At 38.6% G+C, this 27690-nt stretch overlaps 1 protein-coding gene across 2 annotated transcripts in view; it reads left to right on the top strand.

Moving 5' to 3' along the window:
- The window catches only part of PLCL2 (phospholipase C like 2), a 179276-nt gene that overhangs the window by 95881 nt on the left and 55705 nt on the right, over nucleotides 1-27690 (top strand). For both annotated transcript variants that reach the window (XR_006731663.1, XM_045538253.1), the window contains exons 2-3: nucleotides 9681-12167; nucleotides 14717-14920. Coding sequence is in view for 1 of the 2 variants with exons in the window: in XM_045538253.1 (XP_045394209.1) it covers nucleotides 9681-12167; nucleotides 14717-14920 (2691 nt within the window). In the remaining variant the exon portion in view is untranslated. The remainder of the gene's footprint in view (nucleotides 1-9680; nucleotides 12168-14716; nucleotides 14921-27690) is intronic.

Genomic DNA, 27690 nt, shown 5'->3' with positions numbered 1-27690 from the left:
CTGGAATGTAAAGTATCACTAGCATAATTTATAGGAGTTCAGTCTTACCATTGTTGTTCATTACTGGAGAAAACTAATGAATTTTATTGCAGTTTACATTGGGCACAGGTGTAGATTATGGCTCTGTAAATTTACTTTGAACAAATATTTTAGTAGTTGTGGAAATATTTCCCCAAAAGAGTCTTGTCGTGAAAGTGGTATTATATTTCCTTATGGTCCTCTGATTTCACAATTAAAGATCCCATTGTTTTAAAGGCAGGCGTAACCCATTACATTGAATTAGCTGGAAGCTTTAACTAGACCTTGAAGGCTTCATTTTACAGAAATTGGGAGTTTGTTTCCTTTACGCATAGCTGTTTTGGTCACTGTAGGTTTATCTACACTGCAAATAACAAGGAAGTGTGAAGTAGAAGGAATTCTGTGAATAATTCTGATCACAAAGTGCTTTGAGTGAGGTTATTTGATTATTTTTTAGACAAAAATATTATGGGGATCATATCTTCAAATTTGTACTCATGTGAATACTTACACATAATTAAATTTAATTTTTATTAAATTGATGGGATTTAAAATTAACACAAGACTTTGAAAAATGGTTCATTATTTGTCCCCTAGAGATGTGGGGGCGCAGTCTTCTGAAGCTTTGTTTTGGGAGGGCATCTGGCTATCTTTGACAGTTTCCCAATATATCTTGGGCATCGCATCCATTTAGTTATGCTCAGAAGCTCTATGGTTGCATTAAGCAGTGGCATCAGTTAAACAAGACTGAGAGGCTCTGATGTTCACTCTGTTTCTTCTGGGATAGCATTAATTTTCAGCAAATCCTAAGTGATCAGAGGATTGCAGTTACACACTTAAGATGGTGTTTCTTTTCGTTTTTCTTTCATGAAGAAATAATCTCAGCCTGGAATATATTTATTTAACAGGATCTAATGTAGAGCATACAATATTCCAGGCAACATTTGAAGCACTTTTCAAATATGAACTCATTTTATCATTATACAATCCTATGATGTAGGTACTATAAATAACATATGAAGGGTAGGTATTATTTTGATGCCTATTTTACATGTGAGAAAACTGAGGCACAGAGGACATGCAGTGCTAGCTCACATAGTATTTCCGTAGGTGATTCCTCAACTAGAAAGTTTATAAACTATTGAATTATTTTGTTCTACCTTGGTATAAAGAAAGCCATTTCACAGCTATCAATAAAAGTTCTTTCTGTGATTGATTCTGCTGTTTTTGTTAATAAAAATCTATTATAAGTGTATAGTTTCCTTTTTTTTCCCTCTCAGTTTGTCATTTCTCTTTTGCATAGCCTTAAAATTTTCTTCACAACCCTGTAAAACATTTATCCTCTGCCTTTACTCTAACATTTAGGTTGACATTCTTTCTTACGAAATGATAATCTTTTTCTTTATGTTAATAAGGCTATGATTCTAAACCTCTTAGAGGAGGGGAGGTGGGTTTGCAGACCACTTTCAGAATTTAATCTCAGTCTTGTAGAGCCTCTGAATCCCACATGTGACCCTTTAAAGACCAACGTCTAGGTTAGGGACACCTTTGTCTTTGGAAGCACAGGCAAATTTAGGGACTACAATCCTTTAAAAGAGAATAACTTTTCCTGTAAATCTATTCATTATATGTAGTGCATTTGTAAGCTGGTGGACAAGTAGACAACCTGTGGTTAGATGTAAGTGGATCACCTGTAATTCATCTGAACTATAATTCTTTTTAAAATTTTACTTTCTGTATTTTTTCAGTTGAAACATAACTGTACGTATTTATGGGGTACATGTGGTAGTTTGATACATGCATACAATGTCTAATGATCAAATCAGGGTAATTGGGACATCCATCACCCCAAACATTTATAATTTCTTTTTCTTGAGAACATTCTAAATCTTCTCTTCTATTTTGAAATATACAATAAATTATTGATAACTGTAGTCATCCTACTGTGCTGTTAAACACTAGAACTCATTCCTTCTATCTATCATTTTGTACCCATTATCCAACCTCTTTTCATCCCCCCTCCTTCCTACCCTTCCCAGCCTCTGGTAACCACCATTCTACTTTCTACCTCCATTAGATTAACATTTTTAGCTCCCACATATGAGTGAATACATGGAGTATTTGTCTTTCTGTGCCTAGGTTATTTCACTTAACATAGTGTCTCCAGTTCCATCCATGTTGCTGCAAATGACGGGATTTCCTTCTTTCTTATGGCTGAACAGTATTCCATTTTATATATATGCCATATTTTCTTTATTCTTTCATCCACTGAAGAACTCTAGGTTGATTCCATATCTTGGCTATTGTGAATAGTGCTTCAATAAACATAGGGGTATGGATATCTCTTCAATATGCTGATTTCCTTTCTGTTGGATATATAACCAGAAGTGGGCTTGCTGGATCATATGGTAGTTCTATTTTTAGTTTTCCATGCTGTTTTGCATAATGGCTGTGCTAATTTACATTCCCGCTGACAGTATATAAGAGTTCCCCTTTCTCTGCATCAGCACCAGCATCTGTTATTTTTTATCATTTTGATAATAACCATTTTAACTAGGGTGAGATGATATCTCATTGTGGTTCTGATTTGTATTTCCCTGAGGATTAGTGATGTTGAGGATTTTTTTCATATTACCTTTTGGCCATTTGTATGTCTTCTTTTGAGAAATGTCTATTCAGATCATTTGCCCATTTTTAATTAGATTGGTTACTGGGGTTTTTCCTGTTGAGTTCCTTTTATATACTGGATATTAAAAAATTAGTCCCTTGTCAGGTGAATAATTTGCAAATAATTTCTCTCTTTCAGCGGGTTGTCTCCTCACTCTGTTGATTATTTCCTTTGCTGTCCAGAAGCTTTTTTAATTAATATAGTCCCATCTGTCTATTTTTTTTTTTGTTGTTGTTGCCTATGCTTTTGAGATCTTGGCCATAAAATCTTTGTCTAGACCAGGGGTCCCCAACCTATGGTGAGTTGCGTAATTATTTCATTATATATTACAATGTAATAACAGAAATAAAGTGCACAATAAATGTAACCCACTTGAATCATCCCCAAACCAACCCCACCCCCATCATGGAAAAATTGTCCTTTGTGAAAACAATCCCTGGTGCCAAAAAGTTTGGGGACCGCTGGCTCTAAACCAATGTCCTGGAACATTTCCCCAATGTTTTCTTCTAGTATTTTCATATTTTCATGTCTTACATTTAAGTCTTTGATCCATTTTGATTTGATTTTTGTATATGTTGAGAGAGAGAGGTCTAGTTTCATTCTTTGCAAATAGTTATCTAGTTTTCCCAGGACTATTTATTGAAGAGACTGTCCTTTCCCCAATGCATGTTCTTGGTAACTGTCAAAAATAAGTTAGCTGTAAATGCATGGATTTATTTCTAGGTTCTCTATTACATTCTGTTGGATTTTGCTTCTACCCTTCTCCCAGTGGCCCTAGGAGAAAGGACTTGTTGTCCTTTCCCCAGGGGTGTAAGCCTTTTTGCTTTATGTAAAAGGAGGGTTGGGGATGAGGGCAGGGTTTCATGCTGTACCCCGGTGGCACCCGTTACCTCCTGCACGCCTGTGCCTAGGAGAGGGGCTGTCTCCTGCTCTGCCCCCAGTTTGTCTCAGGAGCACCCCTGAAGACGACTTACAAATGAGTGCAAACTCTTCCTGTGTCTGAGGATCCCAGTTACTCTCAACTGATATCCTGGCCCACGTTTGGCCTTTAGAAATTCCTTAAAATTGTAGCTGATTTCTTCTGACATGCTTCCATGGTGGCCACCTCTTCTTCCAGTGCTCTACCAAACCTGAAACTGTTGCTATGTCCTGTTTCTCCGTGAAGGGGTTTGTTACTCTTTGCAATTCAGTTCCCTGTTTTGCCTTGCGACCCCAGCGCTCTCATGGGTACAAGAAAACTTATGATTCTGTAGATTGTCTGGCTTTTTGTTATTAGGATGGGCATGTCATTCTCTTTTCATTTTCTGTATTCTAAGCCACCGTCTGAACTGTACTTCCCCCCACTTCATGACTGAGCAATGGGCTCGCTTCCAGACATGCGCAGAAGCCAATACTATGGCACCAGCTTTAGAGAAAAGAAAAAGTTTTATTGCGAATTGACTGACAAGGAGACAGAAGGCAGTGCTCAAATCTCTCTCCCCGAGCTGGGGCCTGGGGGTGCGTTTTGTAGGCAGAGGGTAATTATGGAGAGATAGGAAAATGCACCAAGGTGTGATCTGATTGGGTCATGCAAAGAGGTGATGATGTGGCTATTAAACAGGGCACCCCTCCCTTCTTAATTCAGTCCTCATTCTTAGGTTCTGCCTGTGGTTGGCTGTTTCGTTCCGGCTGGCTCCAGGGTCACGAGTCAGACACACTTGGTTCATCTGAGCATGCTCAGGTTATGTGACCTACAACCTGGGGGTCCTTTGCACTGAAAAACAACTCATTATTTTATTACATTTTGTTACTGACAAAGTGGAACCTAGATTAAACTGGTTCTGCATTGCATTAAGTCACCCATGGGTTTCCAAGCCATTAGCAGATCTGTGCCCTCATAGACTCCTTGTCAAACTTAGGTGGCCATGAGCTTTGGAATATAGTAGAGGGCATCAGGGAAGGCCTCAGGGAGGAGAGGCATCCGCAGGCCAAGTAGCTTTCTATTACTTGCAATAAAGAGGCCTTCTGCATGAGCAAGAGACAGCATTTGGCCATACCTCACTTTTCTTCAAGTTACTCTTTTTCAATTCATTTTATTTCATACAGTGACCTTCAGAGTGACTGTTTTTGCTCCAGATTCTTTTTTTCTTTTTGCTCATCTTGGAGAGCACATCAAAGTTTTAAAGATGTGTGAAAAACCTTGCAAGGTAACCCTGATGTGCCCGGCATGGCTTATTCTTTCAATTCAGAGTTATTGTTATTGAGCTGAGGAAAGGTCAGGCCTTGCAGTGCTTGTTTAATGGACTTCAAGTTCTTTCTTGGAGATTTTTGTTTTGTTTGTTTTGTTTTGTAAAAGACAGAAATTTCTTTTACTCAGTGTTTCTCAACTCTCTTTAATTCTAGACCCCCTTTGATAAACATAAAAACTCATACCTTTCTTTACTGTTATTTATAATTCAAATTAAATAACTTGACTCAAAATGAAACAGCGGGATAAATGGCTGCTTTGTTTGCATACCTCGCCCCCTCCCCATTCTGATAAATCCCTACTTAGACCCCAGAATCACTGCCTAGACTCGTTCGCTGTTTTGCCAGAGTATTGAATCTGGATATTGAGGCATCATTTTCTCATGATGTGTATTAAGGAATAATCAGAAAACAGAAGAAATGAATACAAATGCTATGAAGGAAGTAAGTTAATAGTATTTAATAAGAACCCTGGAAGAGGAAACTATAGGGGAGAAAATGTTTTGAATAAATAAAGACTGAGAACATTCCAGAATTAGAGAAAGATGTAAACTGTCAGATTAGATTATGCATACAGTGAAAGCAGTTCTTATGGGGAAACTTCTGGCTTTAAAAATATTGATCAGGGGCAGGTGTGGTGGCTCACGCCTATAATCCTAGCACTTTGGGAGGCTGAGGCAGGAGGATCACTTGAGCTCAGGAGTTTGAGACCAGCTTGAGCAAGAGCAAGACACCGTCTCTACAAAAAATAGAAAAATTAGGTGGGCATGGTAGCACATGCCTATAGTCCCAACTACTTGGAAGGCCGAGGCAAGAAGATTGCTTGAGCCCAGGAGTTTGAGGATGCTGTGACCTATGATGACACCACTGCACTCTAGCCCAGAAGACAGAGCCAGACCCTGTCTCAAAAAAAAAAAAAAATAAATTGATCAGAAAACAGAAGAAATTATTGAGGAATAATCAAACAGAAAATGGAAACAAATAAGTTTTGAAATGCAGGAGAAATGCAGTAGAAAACAGGAGGTAATTTTCTTCCAGCAGGGCATTAACTATCTGTGTGCCCTCAGACAAAACTACAACTCCTAGGATTGGTTTCCTCTTCCCCAGAGTGAGCTAAATCAATTGGATCAGTGCCAAGCACTTTGTTGCCCACAGAAGAAATGAGGCCTACCTATTCGTTACCTCATTTCAGGATGAGAATTTATGAAATTGCAACCACTTAAATAGCTCAAATGGTAATTTTAGTGGCCTTCTATTTTTAATGACAAGCTTCTATTAAATAAAGTAGGCAGTTTTGTTAGAAATCGTATGCTTTTCCCTAGGGCTCATATGGCTATTTCCATTTTTAATGCTAAATATGTGTTCTATAAATATGTTTATTCTTCCTGAATTTGCTGTGGTAAAGAAGTTTCCTTAGCCTCTTTCTAGTTCATTGCTTTACCTAAAATCATTCATTCCTGACAAAGTTTTTATTCTGCAAATAAGTGTTGTTTAATGTATAAATGAATCTTCAAGCTTCTTTCTGGTTCTAAATTTTATGATTTTTTTAACCAGGAAATACAAAATTTCACAATTGGTATGGAGGTAGGTTTTTTTGGAAGCTGATTTTCTTCCAATTTGAACCTTTTTTTGAATGTTTTTTTCTCTTGATGTTAATAGAGTAGCAGCAGAACTGTACCAGTTGACCAAGTTTATGTTTTGTTGCATTCGTGGCTCAGAAACCTATGATGAGTACCTACAAAATAACAGCCATCTCTGAGAAATTATTCATACTATTTTTAAAAGCTTTTTGCAGCACCTCCAACTCAGCAGAAACCTGCATTTTCTTCCTCTAGTTTTAGATGGTTAGTGCAAGTAATATGTATCTAGTGTTCTTTTAGTTAAAAAAAAAAAGCTATATACAGCACATATAGGTTGAGTACTTTTCCTTGTTAAATTTGACTTACATTATAAAGCAACAAAGAAAATAGATTCCCACTTTGCTGCTGACCAGCTGCTTAGCTTAGGAGGCAAGTACTGGATCACTGCTGGCTGAAGAATGAAAGCCAGGTGGAAATGAGTAGGAATGGGATAAAGATTCCAGGAACTAGGCAGCTGGGGCCTAGTCTCCTGCCACTGAACCCCAATTCTCCTTCCCTCCTACACAAGTGCTTCCTGTCCTGCCCTTCCTTTCCTCTTGGCTGTGGGGGACACTTTGCTGCCTTCTCTTGTCATCAGAGCCACCTGTTGCTCCCAGCCAGCAATTGTGGTCAATCCAGTGATGAGTGCAAGTTCATACTTGTTCTCATCCTTGGTCGCCTGTAAGCAAACACACTCCTCTACTGGTGTTTCTAATATCTTTATCTGCTAGTGAGGAAAGAGAAACGTCTTTTCATTCAGGCCTTGGTGTGCTATGGAGACTGCAGATGGTTCTAGGCAACAGCAGATAGAGGGGGAGGAAGAGACAGGAAGTCTCTGGTAAGGGACAACCTCATCAGCCGATGCTTGAGTGACCATCATGTTCATGTGTCTGCAATCAACGACCAGAGCCACCAGTCAAAGCCTCGCCTGTTTTGTGAAAAGCAAGGCAATGTTTTTAAAGCCACAGCATGGTGTTTAAGCGGCTGCCTGTCCCACAAATATATATGTGTATGTTACTAACCTACTTTGCTATTAGGCCTTTTCCCTCTTAATAACAATGAAATTTATGAATTTGCAATGTATCATTTGTAACGAATTAGAAAGTGTAGTAAAATATTAATCAGTAAGTAAAAATGACAATAAAAGGTTATAATGTTGAGAAAATACTATATATTTTTTAATGGATTAAATGGATAAACAATTCCATTTATTTTTGTGACTTTTCTTTCTAGTGGAAACTTTGAGATACAATTTATAATGATTACAAAATTCCCTTACTGGGTTAGTATGTTGTCTTTATTAAAGGTAAATGTGTCTTTTTAAAACTAAAGACATCCTTCATTCTGAAAAATAGGATATTTATACATTTATTTCATGTCCTTATGCATGGCTGATTACAAATTTAATTTCATGCTAACTCGCTTGAATGGACAGTATACAGTCTATACTTTAAGGATTTGGAATAGCTATAATGCAGTGTATCTTGTAGATACAATTACCACAGTTTTTTAATGTCTTTTGTGCTTTATTGTTCTGAGGATGTAGTTGTAAAAAAAATACTCTACCTTGTGGCTTTTATGTTTTATCTTGGTACTCAGATCACAAAAGTCTCTATGGTTGATTTTGAAACTTTGAGAGAAATGATACCCATATGATTTAAAGTTTAAGTTTAATTACCTTCTGCAAATTGCTTTTGGAAGTATAGATAGTCAGAAAGGAAAAGTGGTTTTAAATTTCAGACATAGAGGGTAGCATAATAGATTTTTAAAATATAGAGAAGGTTTTATTCAAAATAGATTCTATCCAGAACAGGAAAATTAGAATTGCCTTATATAATATTTTGCAATGGTCTTTTCTTTATTGTCATGAAAGTTATATAATCCCAACACCCATCCCTATTCCCTATTTATGAATACAGAAACTTACTGAAAATTTATCATTGATTTCGTATACCTTCTAAAAGGCAATATCATGTTTTAGGTTAAAAATGTGAAAGATGTTTTGGGGTCATTGAGCAATTTTTTTTTTCAAATAATAAAAGTATTTATACAGGGAAGGACTTAAACACATAGATGTGGATGTCAGCCCTTTAAGGTAAGAACATGTTACATTAGGCAGGAAAGTTGAGGAATGCATTATTGGTGATGCAGATTTCTTTAGAAATAGGTGCTGTGTAAAGTTTTTCACTTGGTAGTGTTAATAATCTATTAATATTGTAAATACTTAGGCAACATTAGCCTGGTACATAGCAGTAGGTTTTAATAAATCCAACTCTACAGTGTTAGAAGCCCCTCCAGCTGTAATCTAGGCTTTCTCCTCAGGCTTAATACAACTGCAACAGTAAAACCATGTTTCTCTGAACTATTTAGGACTATTATGAGATGCTGAAGAGCCAGGAATTTCTGCTGCAATTCCAGTATCTACCCATTTAGCACACACTTCAGTGGTTTGTACTTAGCTATTTCTAGTCATTTGGTGTATCTAGTTTATAGAAATAGCCCAGACGTCTTACTATAGTAAGCCCAAGTGGCCAGGACATGGTTTTCAAACTTTAGTGGACATCCCCATCATGGGGGATGCTGCCTAGACTGCAAACTCCTGGGCACTACCTCCGGAGAGCTGATTCCATGGGCCTAGAAATCTGCATTTTAACCAGGTAACTGAGACAACTATGAGGCAAGTGGTCTGGTGACAATCTTTTGAGAAACACTGGTGTAGGAGATGTATGTGCAAACAGGACCTACTTCATGGATGTATGACCTGTGCAGTTGCATAGGCTTCACACTCGCCCAGAAGGGCCCTGCCCTTGGCTTAATGCTCTTACGTCACTTTCAGCAAAGAGTCCTGCATTTTCATTTTTCCCTGGGTCCTGAAAATTATGGAGCTAATTCTGTATATAAGATATTATTATATGTTACAGAAGTTGTGTTTTTTGACAAATATGAATTACAGTTATTCAGTAATTATTTATTACTTGTTGGTAGTAGGCTGTCAACTCCAGGCCGCTTCTGGTGCTTTAGAGATGAATGAATATCATTTATTCTAATAGTATGATCTTTTTTCCAAGACAATTAAATTTTTATTCCTAGTCTTGAACATAGAAACTTGTATTTATGTTATTCTAATATATTATCTTTTTTTCTCCTAGGATGGTACAAAACAGAAAAGGGAACGGAAAAAGACAGTCTCATTCAGCAGCATGCCTACAGAGAAGAAGATCAGTAGTGCAAGTGATTGTATCAACTCAATGGTTGAGGGTTCGGAACTCAAAAAAGTTCGCTCCAACTCTAGAATTTATCACCGGTACTTTTTACTGGATGCCGACATGCAGAGCCTGAGGTGGGAGCCATCTAAGAAGGATTCTGAGAAAGCCAAGATTGATATTAAATCCATCAAGGAAGTGAGAACAGGAAAAAACACAGACATATTCCGCAGCAATGGCATTTCTGATCAGATATCTGAAGACTGTGCGTTTTCAGTCATATATGGAGAGAATTATGAGTCACTTGATTTGGTTGCCAACTCTGCAGATGTTGCGAACATCTGGGTTACGGGACTGCGGTACCTAATTTCTTATGGAAAACATACACTTGATATGTTAGAAAGTAGCCAAGACAACATGAGGACTTCTTGGGTTTCACAAATGTTTAGTGAAATTGATGTAGATAACCTTGGACATATAACTCTGTGTAATGCTGTGCAATGTATCAGAAACCTCAATCCTGGTTTAAAAACGAGCAAAATTGAGCTTAAGTTCAAAGAATTGCACAAATCAAAGGACAAAGCTGGTACTGAAGTCACAAAGGAAGAATTTATTGAAGTTTTCCATGAGCTTTGTACTAGACCTGAAATTTATTTTCTTTTAGTTCAGTTTTCAAGCAATAAAGAATTTCTTGATACCAAGGACCTTATGATGTTTCTTGAGGCAGAACAGGGTGTGGCACATATAAATGAGGAAGTAAGCCTTGAAATCATTCACAAATATGAGCCATCCAAAGAGGGTCAGGAAAAGGGCTGGCTCTCTATAGATGGGTTTACTAATTACCTTATGTCACCTGACTGTTATATATTTGATCCTGAACATAAGAAGGTATGTCAGGATATGAAGCAACCTTTGTCTCATTACTTTATAAACTCATCTCATAATACATACTTAATAGAGGATCAGTTCCGAGGTCCCTCTGACATCACAGGATATATTCGAGCTCTTAAAATGGGTTGCCGGAGTGTGGAATTAGATGTATGGGATGGGCCGGATAATGAGCCTGTAATTTACACAGGCCACACCATGACCTCTCAGATAGTCTTCCGAAGTGTCATTGATATTATTAACAAGTATGCATTCTTTGCTTCAGAGTATCCTCTTATCTTGTGCTTAGAAAATCATTGTTCAATTAAACAACAGAAGGTAATGGTTCAACACATGAAGAAAATTTTAGGAGACAAGCTCTATACAACATCACCCAATGTCGAGGAATCTTATCTACCATCCCCAGATGTCCTGAAAGGGAAAATACTAATTAAAGCAAAGAAGCTATCCTCAAATTGTTCTGGGGTAGAAGGAGATGTTACTGATGAAGATGAAGGAGCAGAAATGTCTCAGCGGATGGGAAAAGAGAACATGGAACAAGCCAACAGTGTGCCCATGAAGCGATTTCAGCTTTGTAAAGAACTCTCGGAGCTGGTCAGCATCTGTAAGTCAGTTCAGTTCAAGGAATTCCAGGTATCATTTCAGGTTCAGAAGTACTGGGAAGTTTGTTCATTTAATGAAGTGCTTGCCAGCAAATACGCCAATGAAAATCCAGGGGACTTTGTAAATTACAACAAACGTTTCCTTGCTAGGGTTTTTCCCAGTCCAATGAGAATTGACTCCAGTAACATGAACCCTCAAGATTTTTGGAAGTGTGGTTGTCAAATTGTTGCCATGAACTTTCAGACGCCAGGACTGATGATGGACCTGAATATTGGCTGGTTTAGGCAGAATGGAAACTGTGGCTACGTCCTTCGGCCAGCCATCATGAGGGAGGAAGTCTCCTTCTTCAGCGCCAATACAAAAGACTCTGTCCCAGGAGTCTCACCTCAACTTCTTCACATTAAAATCATCAGTGGGCAGAACTTTCCTAAGCCCAAAGGATCAGGTGCCAAAGGTGACGTGGTGGATCCTTACGTCTACGTTGAAATCCATGGAATCCCTGCTGACTGTGCAGAACAAAGGACAAAAACAGTGCACCAGAATGGAGACGCTCCCATTTTTGATGAAAGCTTTGAATTTCAAATCAACCTACCTGAACTGGCCATGGTGCGCTTTGTAGTGCTGGATGATGACTACATTGGGGATGAATTTATTGGCCAGTACACAATTCCCTTTGAATGTTTACAAACGGGCTACCGCCACGTCCCCCTGCAGTCCTTGACTGGAGAGGTCCTCGCACATGCTTCTTTGTTTGTCCATGTGGCTATTACTAACCGAAGAGGAGGAGGGAAACCTCATAAAAGGGGCCTTTCTGTGAGAAAAGGGAAGAAATCCAGGGAATATGCATCTTTGAGAACATTGTGGATTAAAACTGTAGATGAGGTGTTCAAGAACGCCCAGCCCCCTATACGGGATGCCACAGATCTGAGAGAGAACATGCAGGTACATGCTTAAGTATTTACTCAACAGTTTTCCTACTTAGTGCATGTCCACAGGTTATGAATATATTGAATATTTTTAAATAATAGTATACATAATTTCAAATGATTTATAAATTTCAATTGGTTATTAGAAAGGTACCACTAATCTCTTTTTTTTTATCATTTAAATTTCCAAAACTGCAGTTGGTGTTGACAATATTGATTATATATTGGAGTAAACTAGTCTTGTTGCTGTCTTACACACCCTCATCCCAGTTCCTGTTAATGGCTGCTTAACAGTTCCTCACTTTGCATGGGAATCTCTGGTATTTCTGAATATTCGTTAGCTAGAACAAAAATTGATGACCTATTGAAATAAAAGGGATATAAGTCAAAGTAATAGGGACATGATCCAGTTCTTTCTCATGGAGCTTGGTGCTGGGAAGACAGGAGGCCCTTAAATGAGCCAGTGTGTTGGCCTGTTGAGTCTCCTCTTGATTTTAGACGACAGCTAACTGTTAAAGTAAATGACATGGTGTCCGTATTTATTAGAAGTCTAAGATAATAATTACTTCTGAAATATATACTGGCTAAAAGCAGTCAGTTGGGAATTATGTGTTTAATTAAGGATTGTCCACACGTCTAGCTGTATATTAGGGCCCATGAGTGATACTGAACTAGACAGCCAGGGCCTGCCTCCCAGAGATACTGACCCTCACCTGTCATAGCATGTGAGAAGTACTGTGTGAGTGATGGCTGTTCCACGTGTGTTTGTTTTTTATTAAAAAAAATTATTTTTTAAAGTGAATATTATGAGAATGATACCAGCAAGTAAAATCTGAGTCAGAAAATTCAACATATTTTTCTCTCTGCCAATTCTGAGGATACCTCATGAATAAAAAGACCTTCCCACCATAGGGAAATTTATTTGTTTTTCTCTTAAAGTAAAAGCACAACAAAAATTTGAAGGGCTTTTCCCTGTTTCTAAGGGTAAAAGTGGCTTGATAAACCCTCAGCTCTGAGCAAGCCACATTGTCCCCTGCCCAGGGGCTGCTGTGGTGCGTGTGACGCAGAATCCTTCTGAGGAGCTGTCAGAGCTCAAGCATTGTCTTTTCCAGAGCCATGTGTCTGTGCTGAAGCCCACAGGGCAGTTGGTGGCAGTGTGTGATGAGCACCTGCCGTGCACAAGCGGTCTAGGCCAGGAGGATGCCGTGGTGGACAGACAGATCCACTGCCTGTCCTCAGGGGCTTGTACTGGCTGGGGCGGGCAGTGGGAAGGGGAAACAGGCAGTGAGCGGCCCAGTAAACAAACAGGACTGCTGCAGAGATGGGTAAGTGCTGTGAAGAAAATAAGACAGGGAGCTATGACAGAGTGATTGGGGGACCCCACTCTAGATGTCACAATAATGACCTGTTTCTGTAAGCAGTCAATATCATAGTGATTTTAAACAAAACGATATATAGTTTGATGCCCATGTTTAAAGCAAATAAAATATTTGAATTTAAAACTGCAGTGTTGTTGTTCATTCCCAAGAACCTGGGTTATTTGAGAGCAGAAGGCACAGGCCTGCAGGGCCTAGATCCACTCCCTCTGACCACATGCTCAACCCGTATCAGGATCCAGATGTACCTGGAATAACCTGCCAGACTCATATTGTGATTAGAATTAGCCTGGTATTATAGCACAGTGATTAAAAGCATGGGCCTCAACATCAGTAGATTTCAGGTAAAATGCTGACTCCTTCGCTTAGTAGCTGTGTGACCTTAGACGAATAACAGAGAGGGATCATAGCTAAGGCTTAGTTTCCTCATCCATAACATAGCTTGTTGAGTGGATTAAATGAGGCAATGTGATATAAATATGCCTAACACAGCTTATCACTTGTACGTGCTCAAAGAATGCCAACTCATGTCATTTTCCTGTCTTGAAAAGCTTTCTTTAATGGATATTTTAATGGCATACCTCAGGTGATTAGAAAAAAAGAGAGAGAAGCGTTGAGGTCAGTGGTGACATTAGCAGGGGAAAGTGACAGGTAACCACGGTCCCCCTGGGCAGACTCACCAGTGAACAGCTGCGTCCTCAAAGTTCCTTTAGATCTGGAACCATCAGGCATAAATAGCTGAGAGAGACAGATTCAAGTTTGTACCTCACAAATATTCCTTTTGGGATGGCTGGCATATTTGGTAACTATTTTAAACCTGATTTTTTTTCTTAATCTTTACCTTTTTTGAATGCAGAAATCATTCTTTTTGTTTGCTCATAATTGCATATTAGCATTAGCACTACAATGAACTTTGATCTGAAAAGAGGCTTTGCCTTTCAGAAGAATTCGACTTATTTGCATTTTCAGTACTTTTGATAAATTGGTATGATAAATGTCTGTAACAGTATTTACTTTGGAAAATAGCCATTTTTCCCAGGATAAAATCATCATTCGCCAATTCTGTCATAACCTTGCTAATTACTGTTATAGCAGGCAGTTCAGGTATAATCAGGTATATCAAGTATAATATCCAGAGAAATTAAAGCCCTTGGTTAATTGCAAATGCCCCTTTCTTTCCATTTAACAGAATGCGGTGGTGTCATTCAAGGAGCTGTGTGGCCTCTCCTCCGTGGCCAATCTCATGCAGTGCATGCTGGCAGTGTCTCCCCGATTTCTGGGGCCTGACAACACACCCCTGGTGGTCCTGAATCTCAGCGAGCAGTATCCCACAATGGAGTTGCAGGGAATCGTGCCAGAGGTTCTGAAGAAGATCGTAACAACTTATGACATGGTGAGTCATTCTTTGTGCTTTTATGTAGCCAGGCTGAGAAAGATATCTTAAGACAATACAGCAGACGTACTTAGGAGTTCTTGCTGAAGTGTACTTTTCTATTTCATGCTTCATTTACCTGTGCTGAACAAATTATTCCCCTGACCTGCTATATTTGAAACAGTTTGGTGTTTAGTCGTTGTTTTGGAAAGCAGGATTCAGAGACACTTGCCTCAGTTGGATTAAACATTAGTTAGCCTGTCAAGAACTGTATCTGAATTGATTTCTAAAGGATGCGCTATTTTCCCCACATATGTAGAAAATAGTTACTTTATCTTCTCCTGCAACCAGCCATTGATTTACTTGTTTTTATTTTAGTTTCATTTTTTTAAACTAGTAAAGGCGAGAAATTTAATTTGAAAAAAATAATGAAAAACGCCATAAGGGGCGGGTGTTTCCAACACATGACTCTATTATGCACAATGGTTTCCTTCCTTACGGCAGATGCTCTGAGAAACCTGTATTTGTAATCCGCTTAACACTAATGAGGTATCCTCAGGACACCTAGAATATTGCATTTTTGTGCTTAAGATTTATCTTAGATTTTCTTAATTGTGTCCTGTCCTTATTATAGTTTTTGATTCTCTGTAACTCTTAAGAGGGAATTTAGTGGGTGAACAACACCCATTTCAAGATCATGACATAATTGAAGCTGTCAGAACTCTGTGTTTACTGGCAGTGACTCTCCGACCTGTCAGGGTTAATGGTGGTATTGGACACTCCCCTCCCAGATAGCCAGGCTGTCATCCTCTACTGCTCAGAGTGCTGGTGGCTAATACCCCGTCTACCACCTCCTCCACCGTAAAAGCACAAGCTAAGAGCACCAAACACTAGGTAGCTTCTGATGTAGCTTGTCGTGCTCAAGGACAAAATAGGATTGGCATCATAAACCTTAACAGAAATATTTTTAACTGTTTTATAAATTGGTCTGAAAGCTGCAATTTAGAGGGATTTATGCAATTCAAGGGAAATAAAAAACACTTTAGGCCAGCATTTCCCACGTTGTGTTCTGAGGAACCTTGATTTCTTAAGACGTTAGTAAATATCACATGGGAGAAGGGGTCCATGGTGAAATAATTTGGGGAAATACTGGTGTGAACAAAACTAGTCAGATGTCTTTACTGTAGGATTTCTCAGAACCTTTTATTTGCTGGGACGGTGAGTTCCAAGAGGGTGATTGATATAATATTCCATTTCACAAATTGACATGACCAGTGGAGTACTATTTCCAAAAACAAAAGTTTTGAAGAACACATTTTGGAAAATGCTTCTTTAGTCTTTGGATGAATAAGTCTGGAAGTACAGTCAGAGGAATGCAATGTTTTAAACAGCTTATCAGTTCATTGCCTTAAAAAAGTGATATTTGAGCTGTTTCCTAGGTTCCTATGAAGTAGCCACACACTGTAGCAGGTGCTTATCATTCCCTGCTATTTCCACCTTAGATTTCGTGGTAATGTAAGATGCAAGGGTCTCAACACTGGGCCCTGCAGGCAAACTGCAGAGAGTGGCACCCACCACTCTGTAGAAAGGAGGAAGGCCAGGCTCAAGTATATCTGATAAACTTTGGGTGACGCACTGTGCTGGGTGCCAAAGTTGCCACAAAGACAAATATGAGCGGCCTCCGTCCTGGGGGAGCCGTCCAGTCCACTGGAAGGTAAAGCCGGCTGGGGAACAAAATCAACACAGGAAGCTCATGCTGAGATTCCTTTGGTGGGGCGGGGGAAACGGAAAGATAGGAAAAAGGGGTAAAAATGGAAAAGTTCGGAGAGCTTTTACATGCTGTGACTGCCTAGTCAGTCCTTGACTCTAAGTTTTATAGAAAGAAGCCAAAAGAAGTAGCTGATATTTATAAATGCTTTTTAAGCTTAAGCCATAAATAAAATCACAGACCTATTTCATTGACCAAAGCCTCACATGATTTACCCTCTTAGATGTTTCACTGATTTCAATGGCAGTCATGCAGTGACATTTCTTCACGGTGAGCTCATTAGCAGGGACTTCCTGAGAGTGGGGTGGTAGCGCCCAGGCCGGTGTTGACACGGTAGACTGGGGCTGAGTTCAGGGGCTGACTGCCGGTCTGTCAGGAGTGTGAGCCTGGCTAGAGTCTCAGGATTGACATTAAACACCCTCTGGACACCAACCACCTTCGCAGCACCCATGACAATATTTGGCACAGTGTTCCTTAGTTCCCGGCCCCTTCCTCTTCCCGGTAGATGATAACACTTATTACATAATTCTTATTTGCATCTAACTTTACAGTTGTATTGTTGTAGAAGTGATTAAGACAGGATGAATTAGCTTGTTTAAAATTTTTTAATTGTAAAATTACTCTTTTATAATGTATAATTGAAAGAGCTGTGCTGCATTACACCCGTAGGTTATGGATTTGTTCTTTTTTTAAATTCCATCTGATAAACTAAGTTAATAAAATTTTTAAAATTAAATTCAAATTATGGCTGCAGCAATGTTATGACTTTTATAATATTTTACAGTCCTTTTTCAGCTACTTAATGGCTTCTTACCTTGTAACAATTAATTTGTTAAAGCTAGCCAGAAGAATAGATTAAATATTGATGGGAAGTATACCAGAGGTCTTGGACAGCCTGTAACTTCAAATAAAGCTTAAATATAGCTTTTTATTTTTGTTATCTTATGTTGAACTTGACCTAAAATTAAACTTGGGAATAAGATTTTATTTCATTTTGTTGACTTCCCATTTATAATGTGAGAACTTGAATGAGAAGTAAGGGTAGGTTGAGAAATTGCCCTCCAGAACTCCTGTCATTGCTTGTCTGCACTACTGGAAGTTTGTCCTCTTGTGAGGACAGAACCATGGTACCTCTTTAGAATGTACAGACACGTATTCATGCTATTAAGAGTGTGATTACTGTGGCTAGGCGCAGTGGCTCACGCCTGTAATCCTAGTACTCTGGGAGGCTGAGGCAATACGATTGTTTGAGGTCAGGAGTTCAAGACCAGCCTAAGCAAGAGCAAGACCCCATCTCTACTAAAACTAGAAAAAATTAGCCAGGTGTGGTGGTGCGTGCCTGGAGTCCCAGCTACTCGGGAGGCTGAGGCAGGAGGATCACTTGAGCCCAGGAGTTTGAGGTTGCCGTGAGCTGGGCTGACACCACAGCACTCTAGCCCCAGCAACAGCACGAGACTCTGTCTCAAAAAAAAAAAAGAAAAGTGTGATTAGTCTTCAATTTCTAAACTCTTACTAATAAAATAGTACATCAAAAGTGTACCAGTTTCTTTGTGAAAAGGGAGAATGCAGATCATTTTCCAAATGTCTCCTGTGATTACCACCAACAAACAGATCTTCAAAACTGCCTGAATTGTGGATTTACCCTATTTTTGCTGCTCCCGTGGCTCTTGCAAGTGGTAGGGTATGAGCCCAGGATCTAGCTCAGGAAGGCAGGCATCAAAGCCATTCAGGAGCAGAGGAAGGAGAGAAGTCCAGACACCTCCTTAGACTAGGCCAGTAAAGGGGGTTTCAAAAATAGGGACTGGATTGGGATGGAAAGTGGGAATGACTGAGTGTTGTCAGCAGTGCTGGAGTCAGAACACATCAGTCTGGGATGGAAGTCACCTGCTGAAATTGCACCCGGAGGCCTGGGGAGGGCAGATGACCCTGATATGAGCAAGGGCCCTACAGCCATATCCTCCTAGAACCTAGAGCCCAGAAGCTGCACATGGCAACCCTAGGTAGGAAATTGTAGTGGGGCTGGAAGGGGGGCCTCATGCTAGCAGAGGCTTACTGGCCAGCCTGGGCCTTTAAATGAGGCTTCGTTGCCCCCAAGAGCCCAGTGTCCTCAAGTACTCCAGCCCATTTTTAGGGACTCAACCTGTGGGGACTCATCTTGTTCTCCTGGTTCATCCAGGCTCCTCCAATCAATTTGCGCTCTCTGACTCTCTTAGTGGAAGTGACCCTTGAGTCCCTTTATTCATTTCAGTAGTTGGGGGCTGGCTTCCACCGTTAAGCCATGTGGTTGGGCTCTTGTCCACTACCCCATATTTATCATATTGCAGTGGACAATATATATTATATCATACATTATGACCACAGAATCAGAAGGTTGTATTTTTTACTTAAATAATTGATTTGTTTTAGTTAAGATGTCATGTCAGGTTTTTTTGGAGTACAATAATATAGTAGAAATTTAATTGGTTTATTTTCTTTTTTTTTTTTGGGACAGAGTCTCACTCTGTTGCCCGGGCTAGAGTGAGTGCTGTGGCATCAGCCTAGCTCACAGCAACCTCAAACTCCTGGGCTCAAGCAATCCTCCTGCCTCAGCCTGCCGAGTAGCTGGGACTACAGGCATGTGCCACCATGCCCGGCTAATTTTTTCTATATATATATGTTTTTAGCTGTCCGTATAATTTCTATTTTTAGTAGAGACAGGGTCTCGCTCTTGCTCAGGAGGCTGGTCTCGAACTCCTGAGCTCAAACAATCCGCCCGCCTCGGCCTCCCAGAGTGCTAGGATTACAGGCGTGAGCCACCACGCCCGGCCTTAATTGGTTTATTTCAATGAGACAGATATAAGTAATAAGTTATCGCACTTTCAATGATGAATTCAACACCCATTTATAAGCTCTTACCATGTACAAGGCATTGCTCTCTCATTCAACAACAAATATTTACTGGATGCCTGCTACATACCAGTGACTATTCTAGGCACCATGAGGTAGTATAAAGATGAAGATGATTTTTTTTCGCCTTCAGGAGCTTACAACTTAAATGGAATAAATGTAGTGTATCCACAGATAACTAGTACAATGACACATAATAGATAGTAGATAGATATTTAAAAATATATAAACAAACTGGATATTCAGAGGAGAGAATAGCGAGTTTTAGGTTTAGGGCTTAGAAACACTTCAAGGGAACATTGGCCTTTGAGCTAGACCTTTAAGAATGAGTCAGATTTCAGCTGGTAAAGGTAAGAGGAAGGCCATCGCAAGCTGAGTTCACAGGGTGAGACGCGCTTACAAGTGGGAAGGAAGTGCGTGTTCTGGGAAATCCCAGTTTGGCCTGTTGTGGATAGTAGGGGGCCTTGCACATTTTTGAGCAGTAAAGGGCTATGCTCAGAATGAGGCATTATGGACTCTGAGAGGTTTGGAGTGAAAAAAGAACTCAGAGACCACCTGCTGTGCACCTTCATTTTGTGGGTAAGAAAATGGAAACCCTGTGATACATCAAATTAATGGCAGAACCAGGATTAGTGTCCAAGTGGTATCTCTGCCCATTTTTTTTTTTTTTTTGCAATTCATATCAGGAAAATTAACTGTGTGGAGTATTGGAGAAATGATCAATAGACTGATAAAGCCCAAGTATCTTCAATAATAATAATCTACACTTATTCATGTGGGGCTTTGAAGTCATATGTACCTTATTTTTGATTCTTGCTCCCCATGAAGGTGGAAAATCATTTAGCATTCTTTGACACATATTAAAAGGCAGATTTGAGGAACTTAAAATAAGAAAGACTGTAATCAATAGTTAGATCAAATTCCACTCAGAGAAATTTGATTATAAGTATCGGAACATAGATTTTATATTACTACTTCAGAAAACAAAAATTTAAATATTTTACTTAAATTTTATGTAAATGAACTTGAATACATCCACTATTTACAATCACATATTAAGATTGAGCTTGTCCTCTCATGTAATTCAAGGCTGGGAAGAGAAAATAAGGACTATGTGACCCGAGTTGAAGAGGTTCTGGTGAATAACTGGATACTCTTTATAACACACAGATCACACTCACTCCCTCCCCCATCAGTATGTGATGTTATTCATCATCTTTTTAAACTGAAGTGATTTTTACCATCCTTTTAATGTTGATGAGAGTGGTAATTCAGCTCTCTAGCTATTTTTATTAAATCCATATATACCACCTGTTTTAAATTTGAATTTTTAAACTTTTTATGAGACCTGTACTAACATATAGAGACCAAGGAGTCAACATTCTTTCTCTATAGAGAGAAAACACTGGAAATGTAAATAGTTCATGAAGTATTACATAAAGAGAAAGTTTTTTCATTGATTTTGCTGCAGTTTTTCTGTAATATGGAATTTGCTTCAGCCATTGTAATTAAATTGAAGATGAAGTCGTAGGGAGTAAAAAAAGAGAGAAGAGGAAAAAATAAAGAAAATGGTGCCCAACTCCCTCCCACGGGCAGTGTGGTTATTCATATAAGCAGCCATGGACTCTTGGGCAGCCCCCACCTGTTCAGAGATTATACACGAATTCATTCTTATCATTGCAGTTTCTTTGTCTCTACTTTCCGTTTGAAATTAATTTGTTTCTATCTTGCAGCTTCACAGAAGTCTTGATTTTAATTGCCTTCAGGTTTAATTAAGAGTGCATACTCTGAGGAATCCATTTACCCAGTAGAGTGAGTATTTTTTAAAAGGAAGAACAAGAGACTTTGTCTAGGACGGTATTATTTGCTCTCTGTGAATGTTTTTATATCAGTTGCTGAATAGTCCCTTCTAATACATGACTTGAAATATTTCTTAAATAAAGCTAGGTTCTTTAAATAAAATATGTGAAATGAGGCTTTTTATTCTTACACAGAAATGTTGGCAGTTGACATGCATCATCAGGAACATTCTGTTTTATATTGTTGGTATGGTCTCATATACTTTTTCTTGCTGCTGCTTAATTCAGTGAAGAGATAAATCACACTTCATAATTAATGGAGTCTGCTGGTTTGGATCAAGCCAGAGGTGATCTGTAATAAGGTTACTATTGATCCCCATCTCCTTTGTGGCTCCTTTTATCACTCTCCTGACTCAGAACTTGACATTAAAAGCTTCTTTTAATTGGAGGTGTCAACTTTACCAACTTCTATAACTGTAGAAAAAAGGACAGATATAATATTGTGCTTTGGGATAATATTGAGCTAAAAAAGAATGAACTAAAGAAGGAAGGGAGGAGAGAAGAAGTGAGGAAGGGAGGGAAGGTAGGAGGAAAGAAAGGAAGAAAAGAAGGAACAAAAAGAAAAGAAAGAATGAGATTGGGGAAAGGTAGATGCATCCTACAGAGGGATGGTCAGAGACCCAAAGGCTGTAGTTTAATTTGGTGACTGGTGATTGGTCCAGCCAATGATGTTTCTAAAAACAGTTTCTCTGGTATCATCAAAACCATACAGCTGGGCCATTCTGGAATAGTTCGAGTTACCAAGCCAGTGGAAGGGAAAATAAATGTTTAAAAGATACAGTGTGATGATAGCTTCACATGTATCATCACATGAGAAGTAGCAGGAGCTATACCACCACAGAGTAACCAGGAGCAGGGAGACTGGTAAACTTTTAGAAGATAGGGCTTCAAGGCTTGTACATGGCGGTGATTTTAAGACTTTATCTCCAATCCAGTTTTCTAGCTTTACCTGTCTCCACAGAAACCATTGAGGAACACATATTTTAAAATATTCTCACACACACACGCATATGCACATGCATTTGTATGCATCCCAGATACTAAACAAGGAACAGTGGGGAAAGAGTAGCATTTTAGGGCTGACAGTCCCCTTGAAAGAGACTTTATCATATAGCAGTTTTTATCAATTAAGTTTGATACCCAGTTCTAAACTCTCTGGGAGGATGGTGATGAAAGCCTTAATGGAGTTCAACATGTCAGATGGTGTCCTCAGACAAGACATGATAAATGGTATCATTTAAGCAAGCTACTGTATCATCTGACATATTAACAGTCCAAATTAAAATTTCTAAGTAAGCTAGGAATCAGTAGTTGGGGTGTTGTTCAGCCATACTGGTAAGTGCAAAATGAGAGCCTGATGTTAGCATCTCTTCAGTTCTTGGATAGATTTCATTCGAGCCTAAGCCACCTGGAGAACTGTTAGGGTTCAGTGGTTTGGGGCCATGTATTCAATTGGGTCTCCATGGGCTCACTTCTCTATTCAGAAGCCTTTCTATTGCTTTTTAAAGGGGCAAATATTTTTAACTATTTTTCAAACACTTTATTTGTCTGAATCTGGTAGAAAATATGTAAAGAATATATCTGAAACCTGAAGTTCAAGAAAAATTAAGGAACTTCTTTCTAAACCTATGCTTTATGCAAAAGAACACTACTACATTTTTATAACACTAAGATCATTCAAGTACTGTATTCTTTTTTCTTCCTATGCAAAAGTAGAGGAATTATTCCTATGTTCCCATCAAATTCCACATTGAATGTTGAATTTTGCTCTTGTATAATTCCATCAAGGCTTTTTTTTTTTTTTGTATTTTTTCTTCTTTGATATTTTTCCCTTTTTTGCATTTATGCAGGGGCTGAAAGCACCTCCTGGATTCTTTGCTAAGTTCTTCTCTCTGTCAAGGACCCTTACAGGACATTTAAAAATAAAAAAGGACTTTATACATCTTTAAAATTCCATACTTGCTCTATAGATAATATAGACAGTTCTTTTTGGCCAGTCATGGCCACTGGCGATTTGTTAAAGCTGTAAGGAAGTCTTTAGCTTCCTTATCCCAGTTTATTCAGTAAAGCTTTTGTCTCCAATAGACACTGAATAAATAAACTTTGATTGAGTGGAGGAGGCAGTGGTGGCTGACTTTCCATTTCTGTGGCCGTCATTCTAGTTCAGCCCTTCATCACCTTATGCTAGGTGGCGGGGTTTGAGTTCAGACTTCATACTCAACTGAGATGAAAAAGAAAACAACTTTATTATCTCTCTTAGGGGGAAAGTAGTAATCTTGATCTATTGCATTCATTTACATTATCCCTTTTGTGCTATAAATGCTCAGGCTCTTTAGACAAAATGCCTAGTCTTTCCAACTTTCTCCTCTCCCCCCTATTCCTCTACAAAGTGGCCACAGATTGCCTGGGGAAGATGTGGCTGCAAAACTTTTTGCGCTCTTGGTAAAGAATGCCTAAACGTCTAAAGCCCACAGTCCTCCCCTCCACGCCGTGTTCACCTGAGGTTGGTGCATTGTGGGGGTATTTCCTAGCACCATCGCCAAAATCACTGAGGACTGCAAGAGGTGGGCTTCCAGCTTATCTACGCTTGCTCTTGCCTTAGAGTTGCAAACTCATCGGCCCAACCTTGGTAGGTGGAAGGGAAATCTCTTCCACTTTAAGGGATAAAACTCTGATCTGTGGGCTGTTTCTCAATATACTAAAATAATTTAGAAAATAGTTTTTCCTTGATAAGTCCTGACTTTCAATCCTATCATTTGAGTGGGAACCCAAGTAAAAATCTAATTTGACCTTTGAAACTGAGAAATGTCTTTGTGTTTATAAGATAGTTGCTCTTCACTCTAAAACTCATCCTTTGAACAGGGGGAAAGTCCCCATGACAACATGATTTATAAACCATGGCAACATATGTGGAAAGAAATAACTTTCTGACACTATTTGCATTGCGCCCCTGTGATTGCTGAAGCTACCCGGCTTGCAGCCTGTCCCTCCCCACTGCAGCTTGTTCTCTGGATGGCCTTAAAGACATTCTTCCTGAAATACCACCTAGAGACAGGCCTGGGCATTTCAGGGAGGAGACAGGAGGTAGAGTTAGAAGTACAATGTGACAACTTTAAGAGCTAGGACACCTAGAAGGATTATATTATGATTATCAGGAGGAATAGAACCAAATTGCTCTCTATTACTTTGGCTCTTAGGTGAATAACATTTTTTCTTAGAGCATCTTGGGAAAGTAGCATCCCTTTGGTGTGTTTGGTGTGATTGACGAAGAATTTGAGTTAAGCCTAATAATTTCCAAGAGAGGAAAAAAAAGGAGGGTGGGGAAGGAATTACTTTAAGAACACATACCTCATGCATATATTCTTCTAGCAAGTGAATCTTTCCAGCATCAGAATTTTTGATTTGCTATGTTGAAACATACTTCAAACATTGCTCATAATAGTATACAGCCATTTGAAAAGAAAAAGTTTTTACAGCATCTAGAATCTGTGTGATATCTTAAAGTTTGTAATTATTTTTGTAGTAACCGCAGAGTGGTATCATCCCTACATCCAGTGTTGTGGATTGTGATTGTCCTCTTTGAGGAAGTTCTTTTCAAACAAAAAAGTGATGATCCAAGAAACAACCTAACTGGCTTTCAGCATATGGTATTTTATATATCTTTATGCAGCTTGTGAGTTCCAAATCCTTTCAGATTGACAAAAATAAAGACTAGCTGACCTAGAACATGCAATTCAGAGCTCATTAATGCATTCAGCCTGCTCCTCCGTTTGTGTTTCAGAGCCACTGGGCTCTTTGTTACCTTGGACTCAGAGAAGAGCCATGTCTTTTCTTGATCATTCAACCTATGCTGTTGGCACAGAGGTGGCTTTGCCAGTTTGTGCTGGCTACTTTGAAAGAGAAATAGCTGTGGTCACTTTCATCGCTATAAATTTGCAGAGACCTGTGATAGAAACCTCAGAGCTTCTCAAGGGTGTGCTCCGCTTTAAAACACCCAGCACTCTCTGGGCCACACCACATTGGCAGACCCAGGAAATGTACCTTTGCTGTTCAACTTAATTAGTTGTCCTAATGGTGGCAATTTCTGACCAGGTAGAGAGATGTGAAGCCTAAGGAGGTTGGTTCTTCATTTCACCTAGAAATGAAGGTAGAATATGTTCAGGCTAGAGTTTAGAAAACATGTAACTTGCAGTAAAAATATAATTTTATTGTTTAGAATTTTGATGTTCTCAGTATCATCCCCTGACTCTATAAATACAAAATCCATTCATCAGGGATTAACTTAATCTATTGCCACCCACTCTTGTATAGTTTAAAGAGGCATATGATTTTCCATTTAGAAATTTGACAGTGTTGCAAGTTCAATGGAGTTGAGTTGGAAAAGTTGAAATTACATGAGATACTTCTATAAAATTGTAAATGGTAACCCAAGGATTTGTTTGTAAATGTCACGATAAGCTCCTCTGTATTTGTGGACATGTGCTTTTTGCATGTACAATCACATTTTAGAAGACAGCTCTCTAAGAAATAGAATAATGTGGATGGAATATACTCCATAAAAATGAAGCTATTGAAATACCCAGTTTATATGAGAATTGTGTATTTCAGAATTATTTTTGAGTAAACGTAATTATTGACACCTACTTCTGGCTACCTTCTGGCATCTTTTCTTGGGCAGTAGGGTGTACTAATTTCTGACCTTTTTTTCCTATCTGACCTGGAAAAAAAAATTTTTAAGATGTTTTTCCATAGCCTTTTGAACAATGATGTATGATTTTTCTCCACAGCCAGATGTATTCCTATAAATAACATTTGACACATTATAAGCTTTGAAGCCCATGTTTTGTTGATATGTTACATTTGACCTCATGTTCATAAGAAAAACTAAACTCTGCATTGCCTGTGGGTTCCTTTTTTGTTGTTCTCACGTCGGCAGGAGGGCTCACCATCACCCTCATCAACCTCTTGGAGCATGCACATCCGGATAGAGACTCCCTTCCGCACTTTAGCTGCTTGTCAGTGGTGACTACAGGGACTTTCACCGTTATTTTATTTTAACAGCTCCTGCTTTTCATTCTCTTCACCTGTATTCCCCAGATTGCTGTGAAATAATTAATGCCACTCACCCTACCAAAATAACCACGTTTAATACCAGAAAGCTCATTTTACAGCCAGACAGATTTAACAGGAATAAAAATAGCATTTAATAATGGTTTTAAAGTCTTTTCTAACTTAATTAGGGCATTTGAAATTCTGAACCATAAGAAAATTACTCTCACAGTAAACTCAGTGGGTGGACAATATGATGTGTTAAGAGTTAAGTTTAACTCTACAAGCTTAATTACCAATTAGCTTAAAAATAACATGTTAAGTAGTTTAAAACATTTATTTTCCTACCACATTAGTATTAGTCAAATCTTTAGGGCTAAATGTTAGGGATTTTTATATGGAGATTTTATGTAAGAGATCCTTCATCTACTTGTTGAAATCTTAAATTCAAGTACTTTTTTGAAATCAATGTTCATCATTCTAGTTTTCTTTATAATTATCACACTCCTACACTGAGGAGAGATCAAATGGAGTTATGCCATCATTTATGTCATTATATGGCATGAAATAATTTTAGCTTTTAAATTACTTATCTGGTACCAAAAAAACAAAACAAAATAAATTCTGTGTATGAATAGAAATGGCTATGTGACTATTTAGCTAAATGTAGCTGGGTTGGTACTTACTAATTTTTGGTTGATTTCCTAAAACTAAGCCCTGTATTTTTTGTTAGATGTCAGAATTCTCCATAGCCAGAATTTTCTCTTGCCTACATATATTGTAACAAACTTTTATCCTTTTAAAATACTAACTGCAGTTGATTTTTTAATGTCCTTTCCTAAAATGTGCATGTAGCTTATCAAACTATAAAACTATATTATCTTTGAGTACTTGTAGTGCAGTATCACCAAATGATGCATCATGTAACATTTTAGAGGAGTTGGGAAATTCCTTTTTTGTATAGTCTGCAAGCTAAGAATGATTTTTACATTTATAATTGAAAAAATAAAAAATAATATTTCATGACACATGAAAATTACATGAAATTCAAATTTTAGTGTCCGTAAATGAAGTTTTATTGGAGAACAACCACATGCGTTAAATCTTATCGATGACTACTTTCTCATTACAGTGGCAAAGTTGAATACAGTAGTTTTGACAGAAACTAAGCCTAAGCCTAAAAGCCTAAAATATTTACTGTCTGGCCCTTTACAGAAAAAGTTTATCAA

Source organism: Lemur catta, chromosome 1 (genome assembly GCF_020740605.2).
Source record: "Lemur catta isolate mLemCat1 chromosome 1, mLemCat1.pri, whole genome shotgun sequence".
NCBI lineage: Eukaryota > Metazoa > Chordata > Mammalia > Primates > Lemuridae > Lemur > Lemur catta.
Note: the sequence above shows the minus strand (reverse complement) of the source record. Positions and strands in the feature narration are given on the sequence as shown.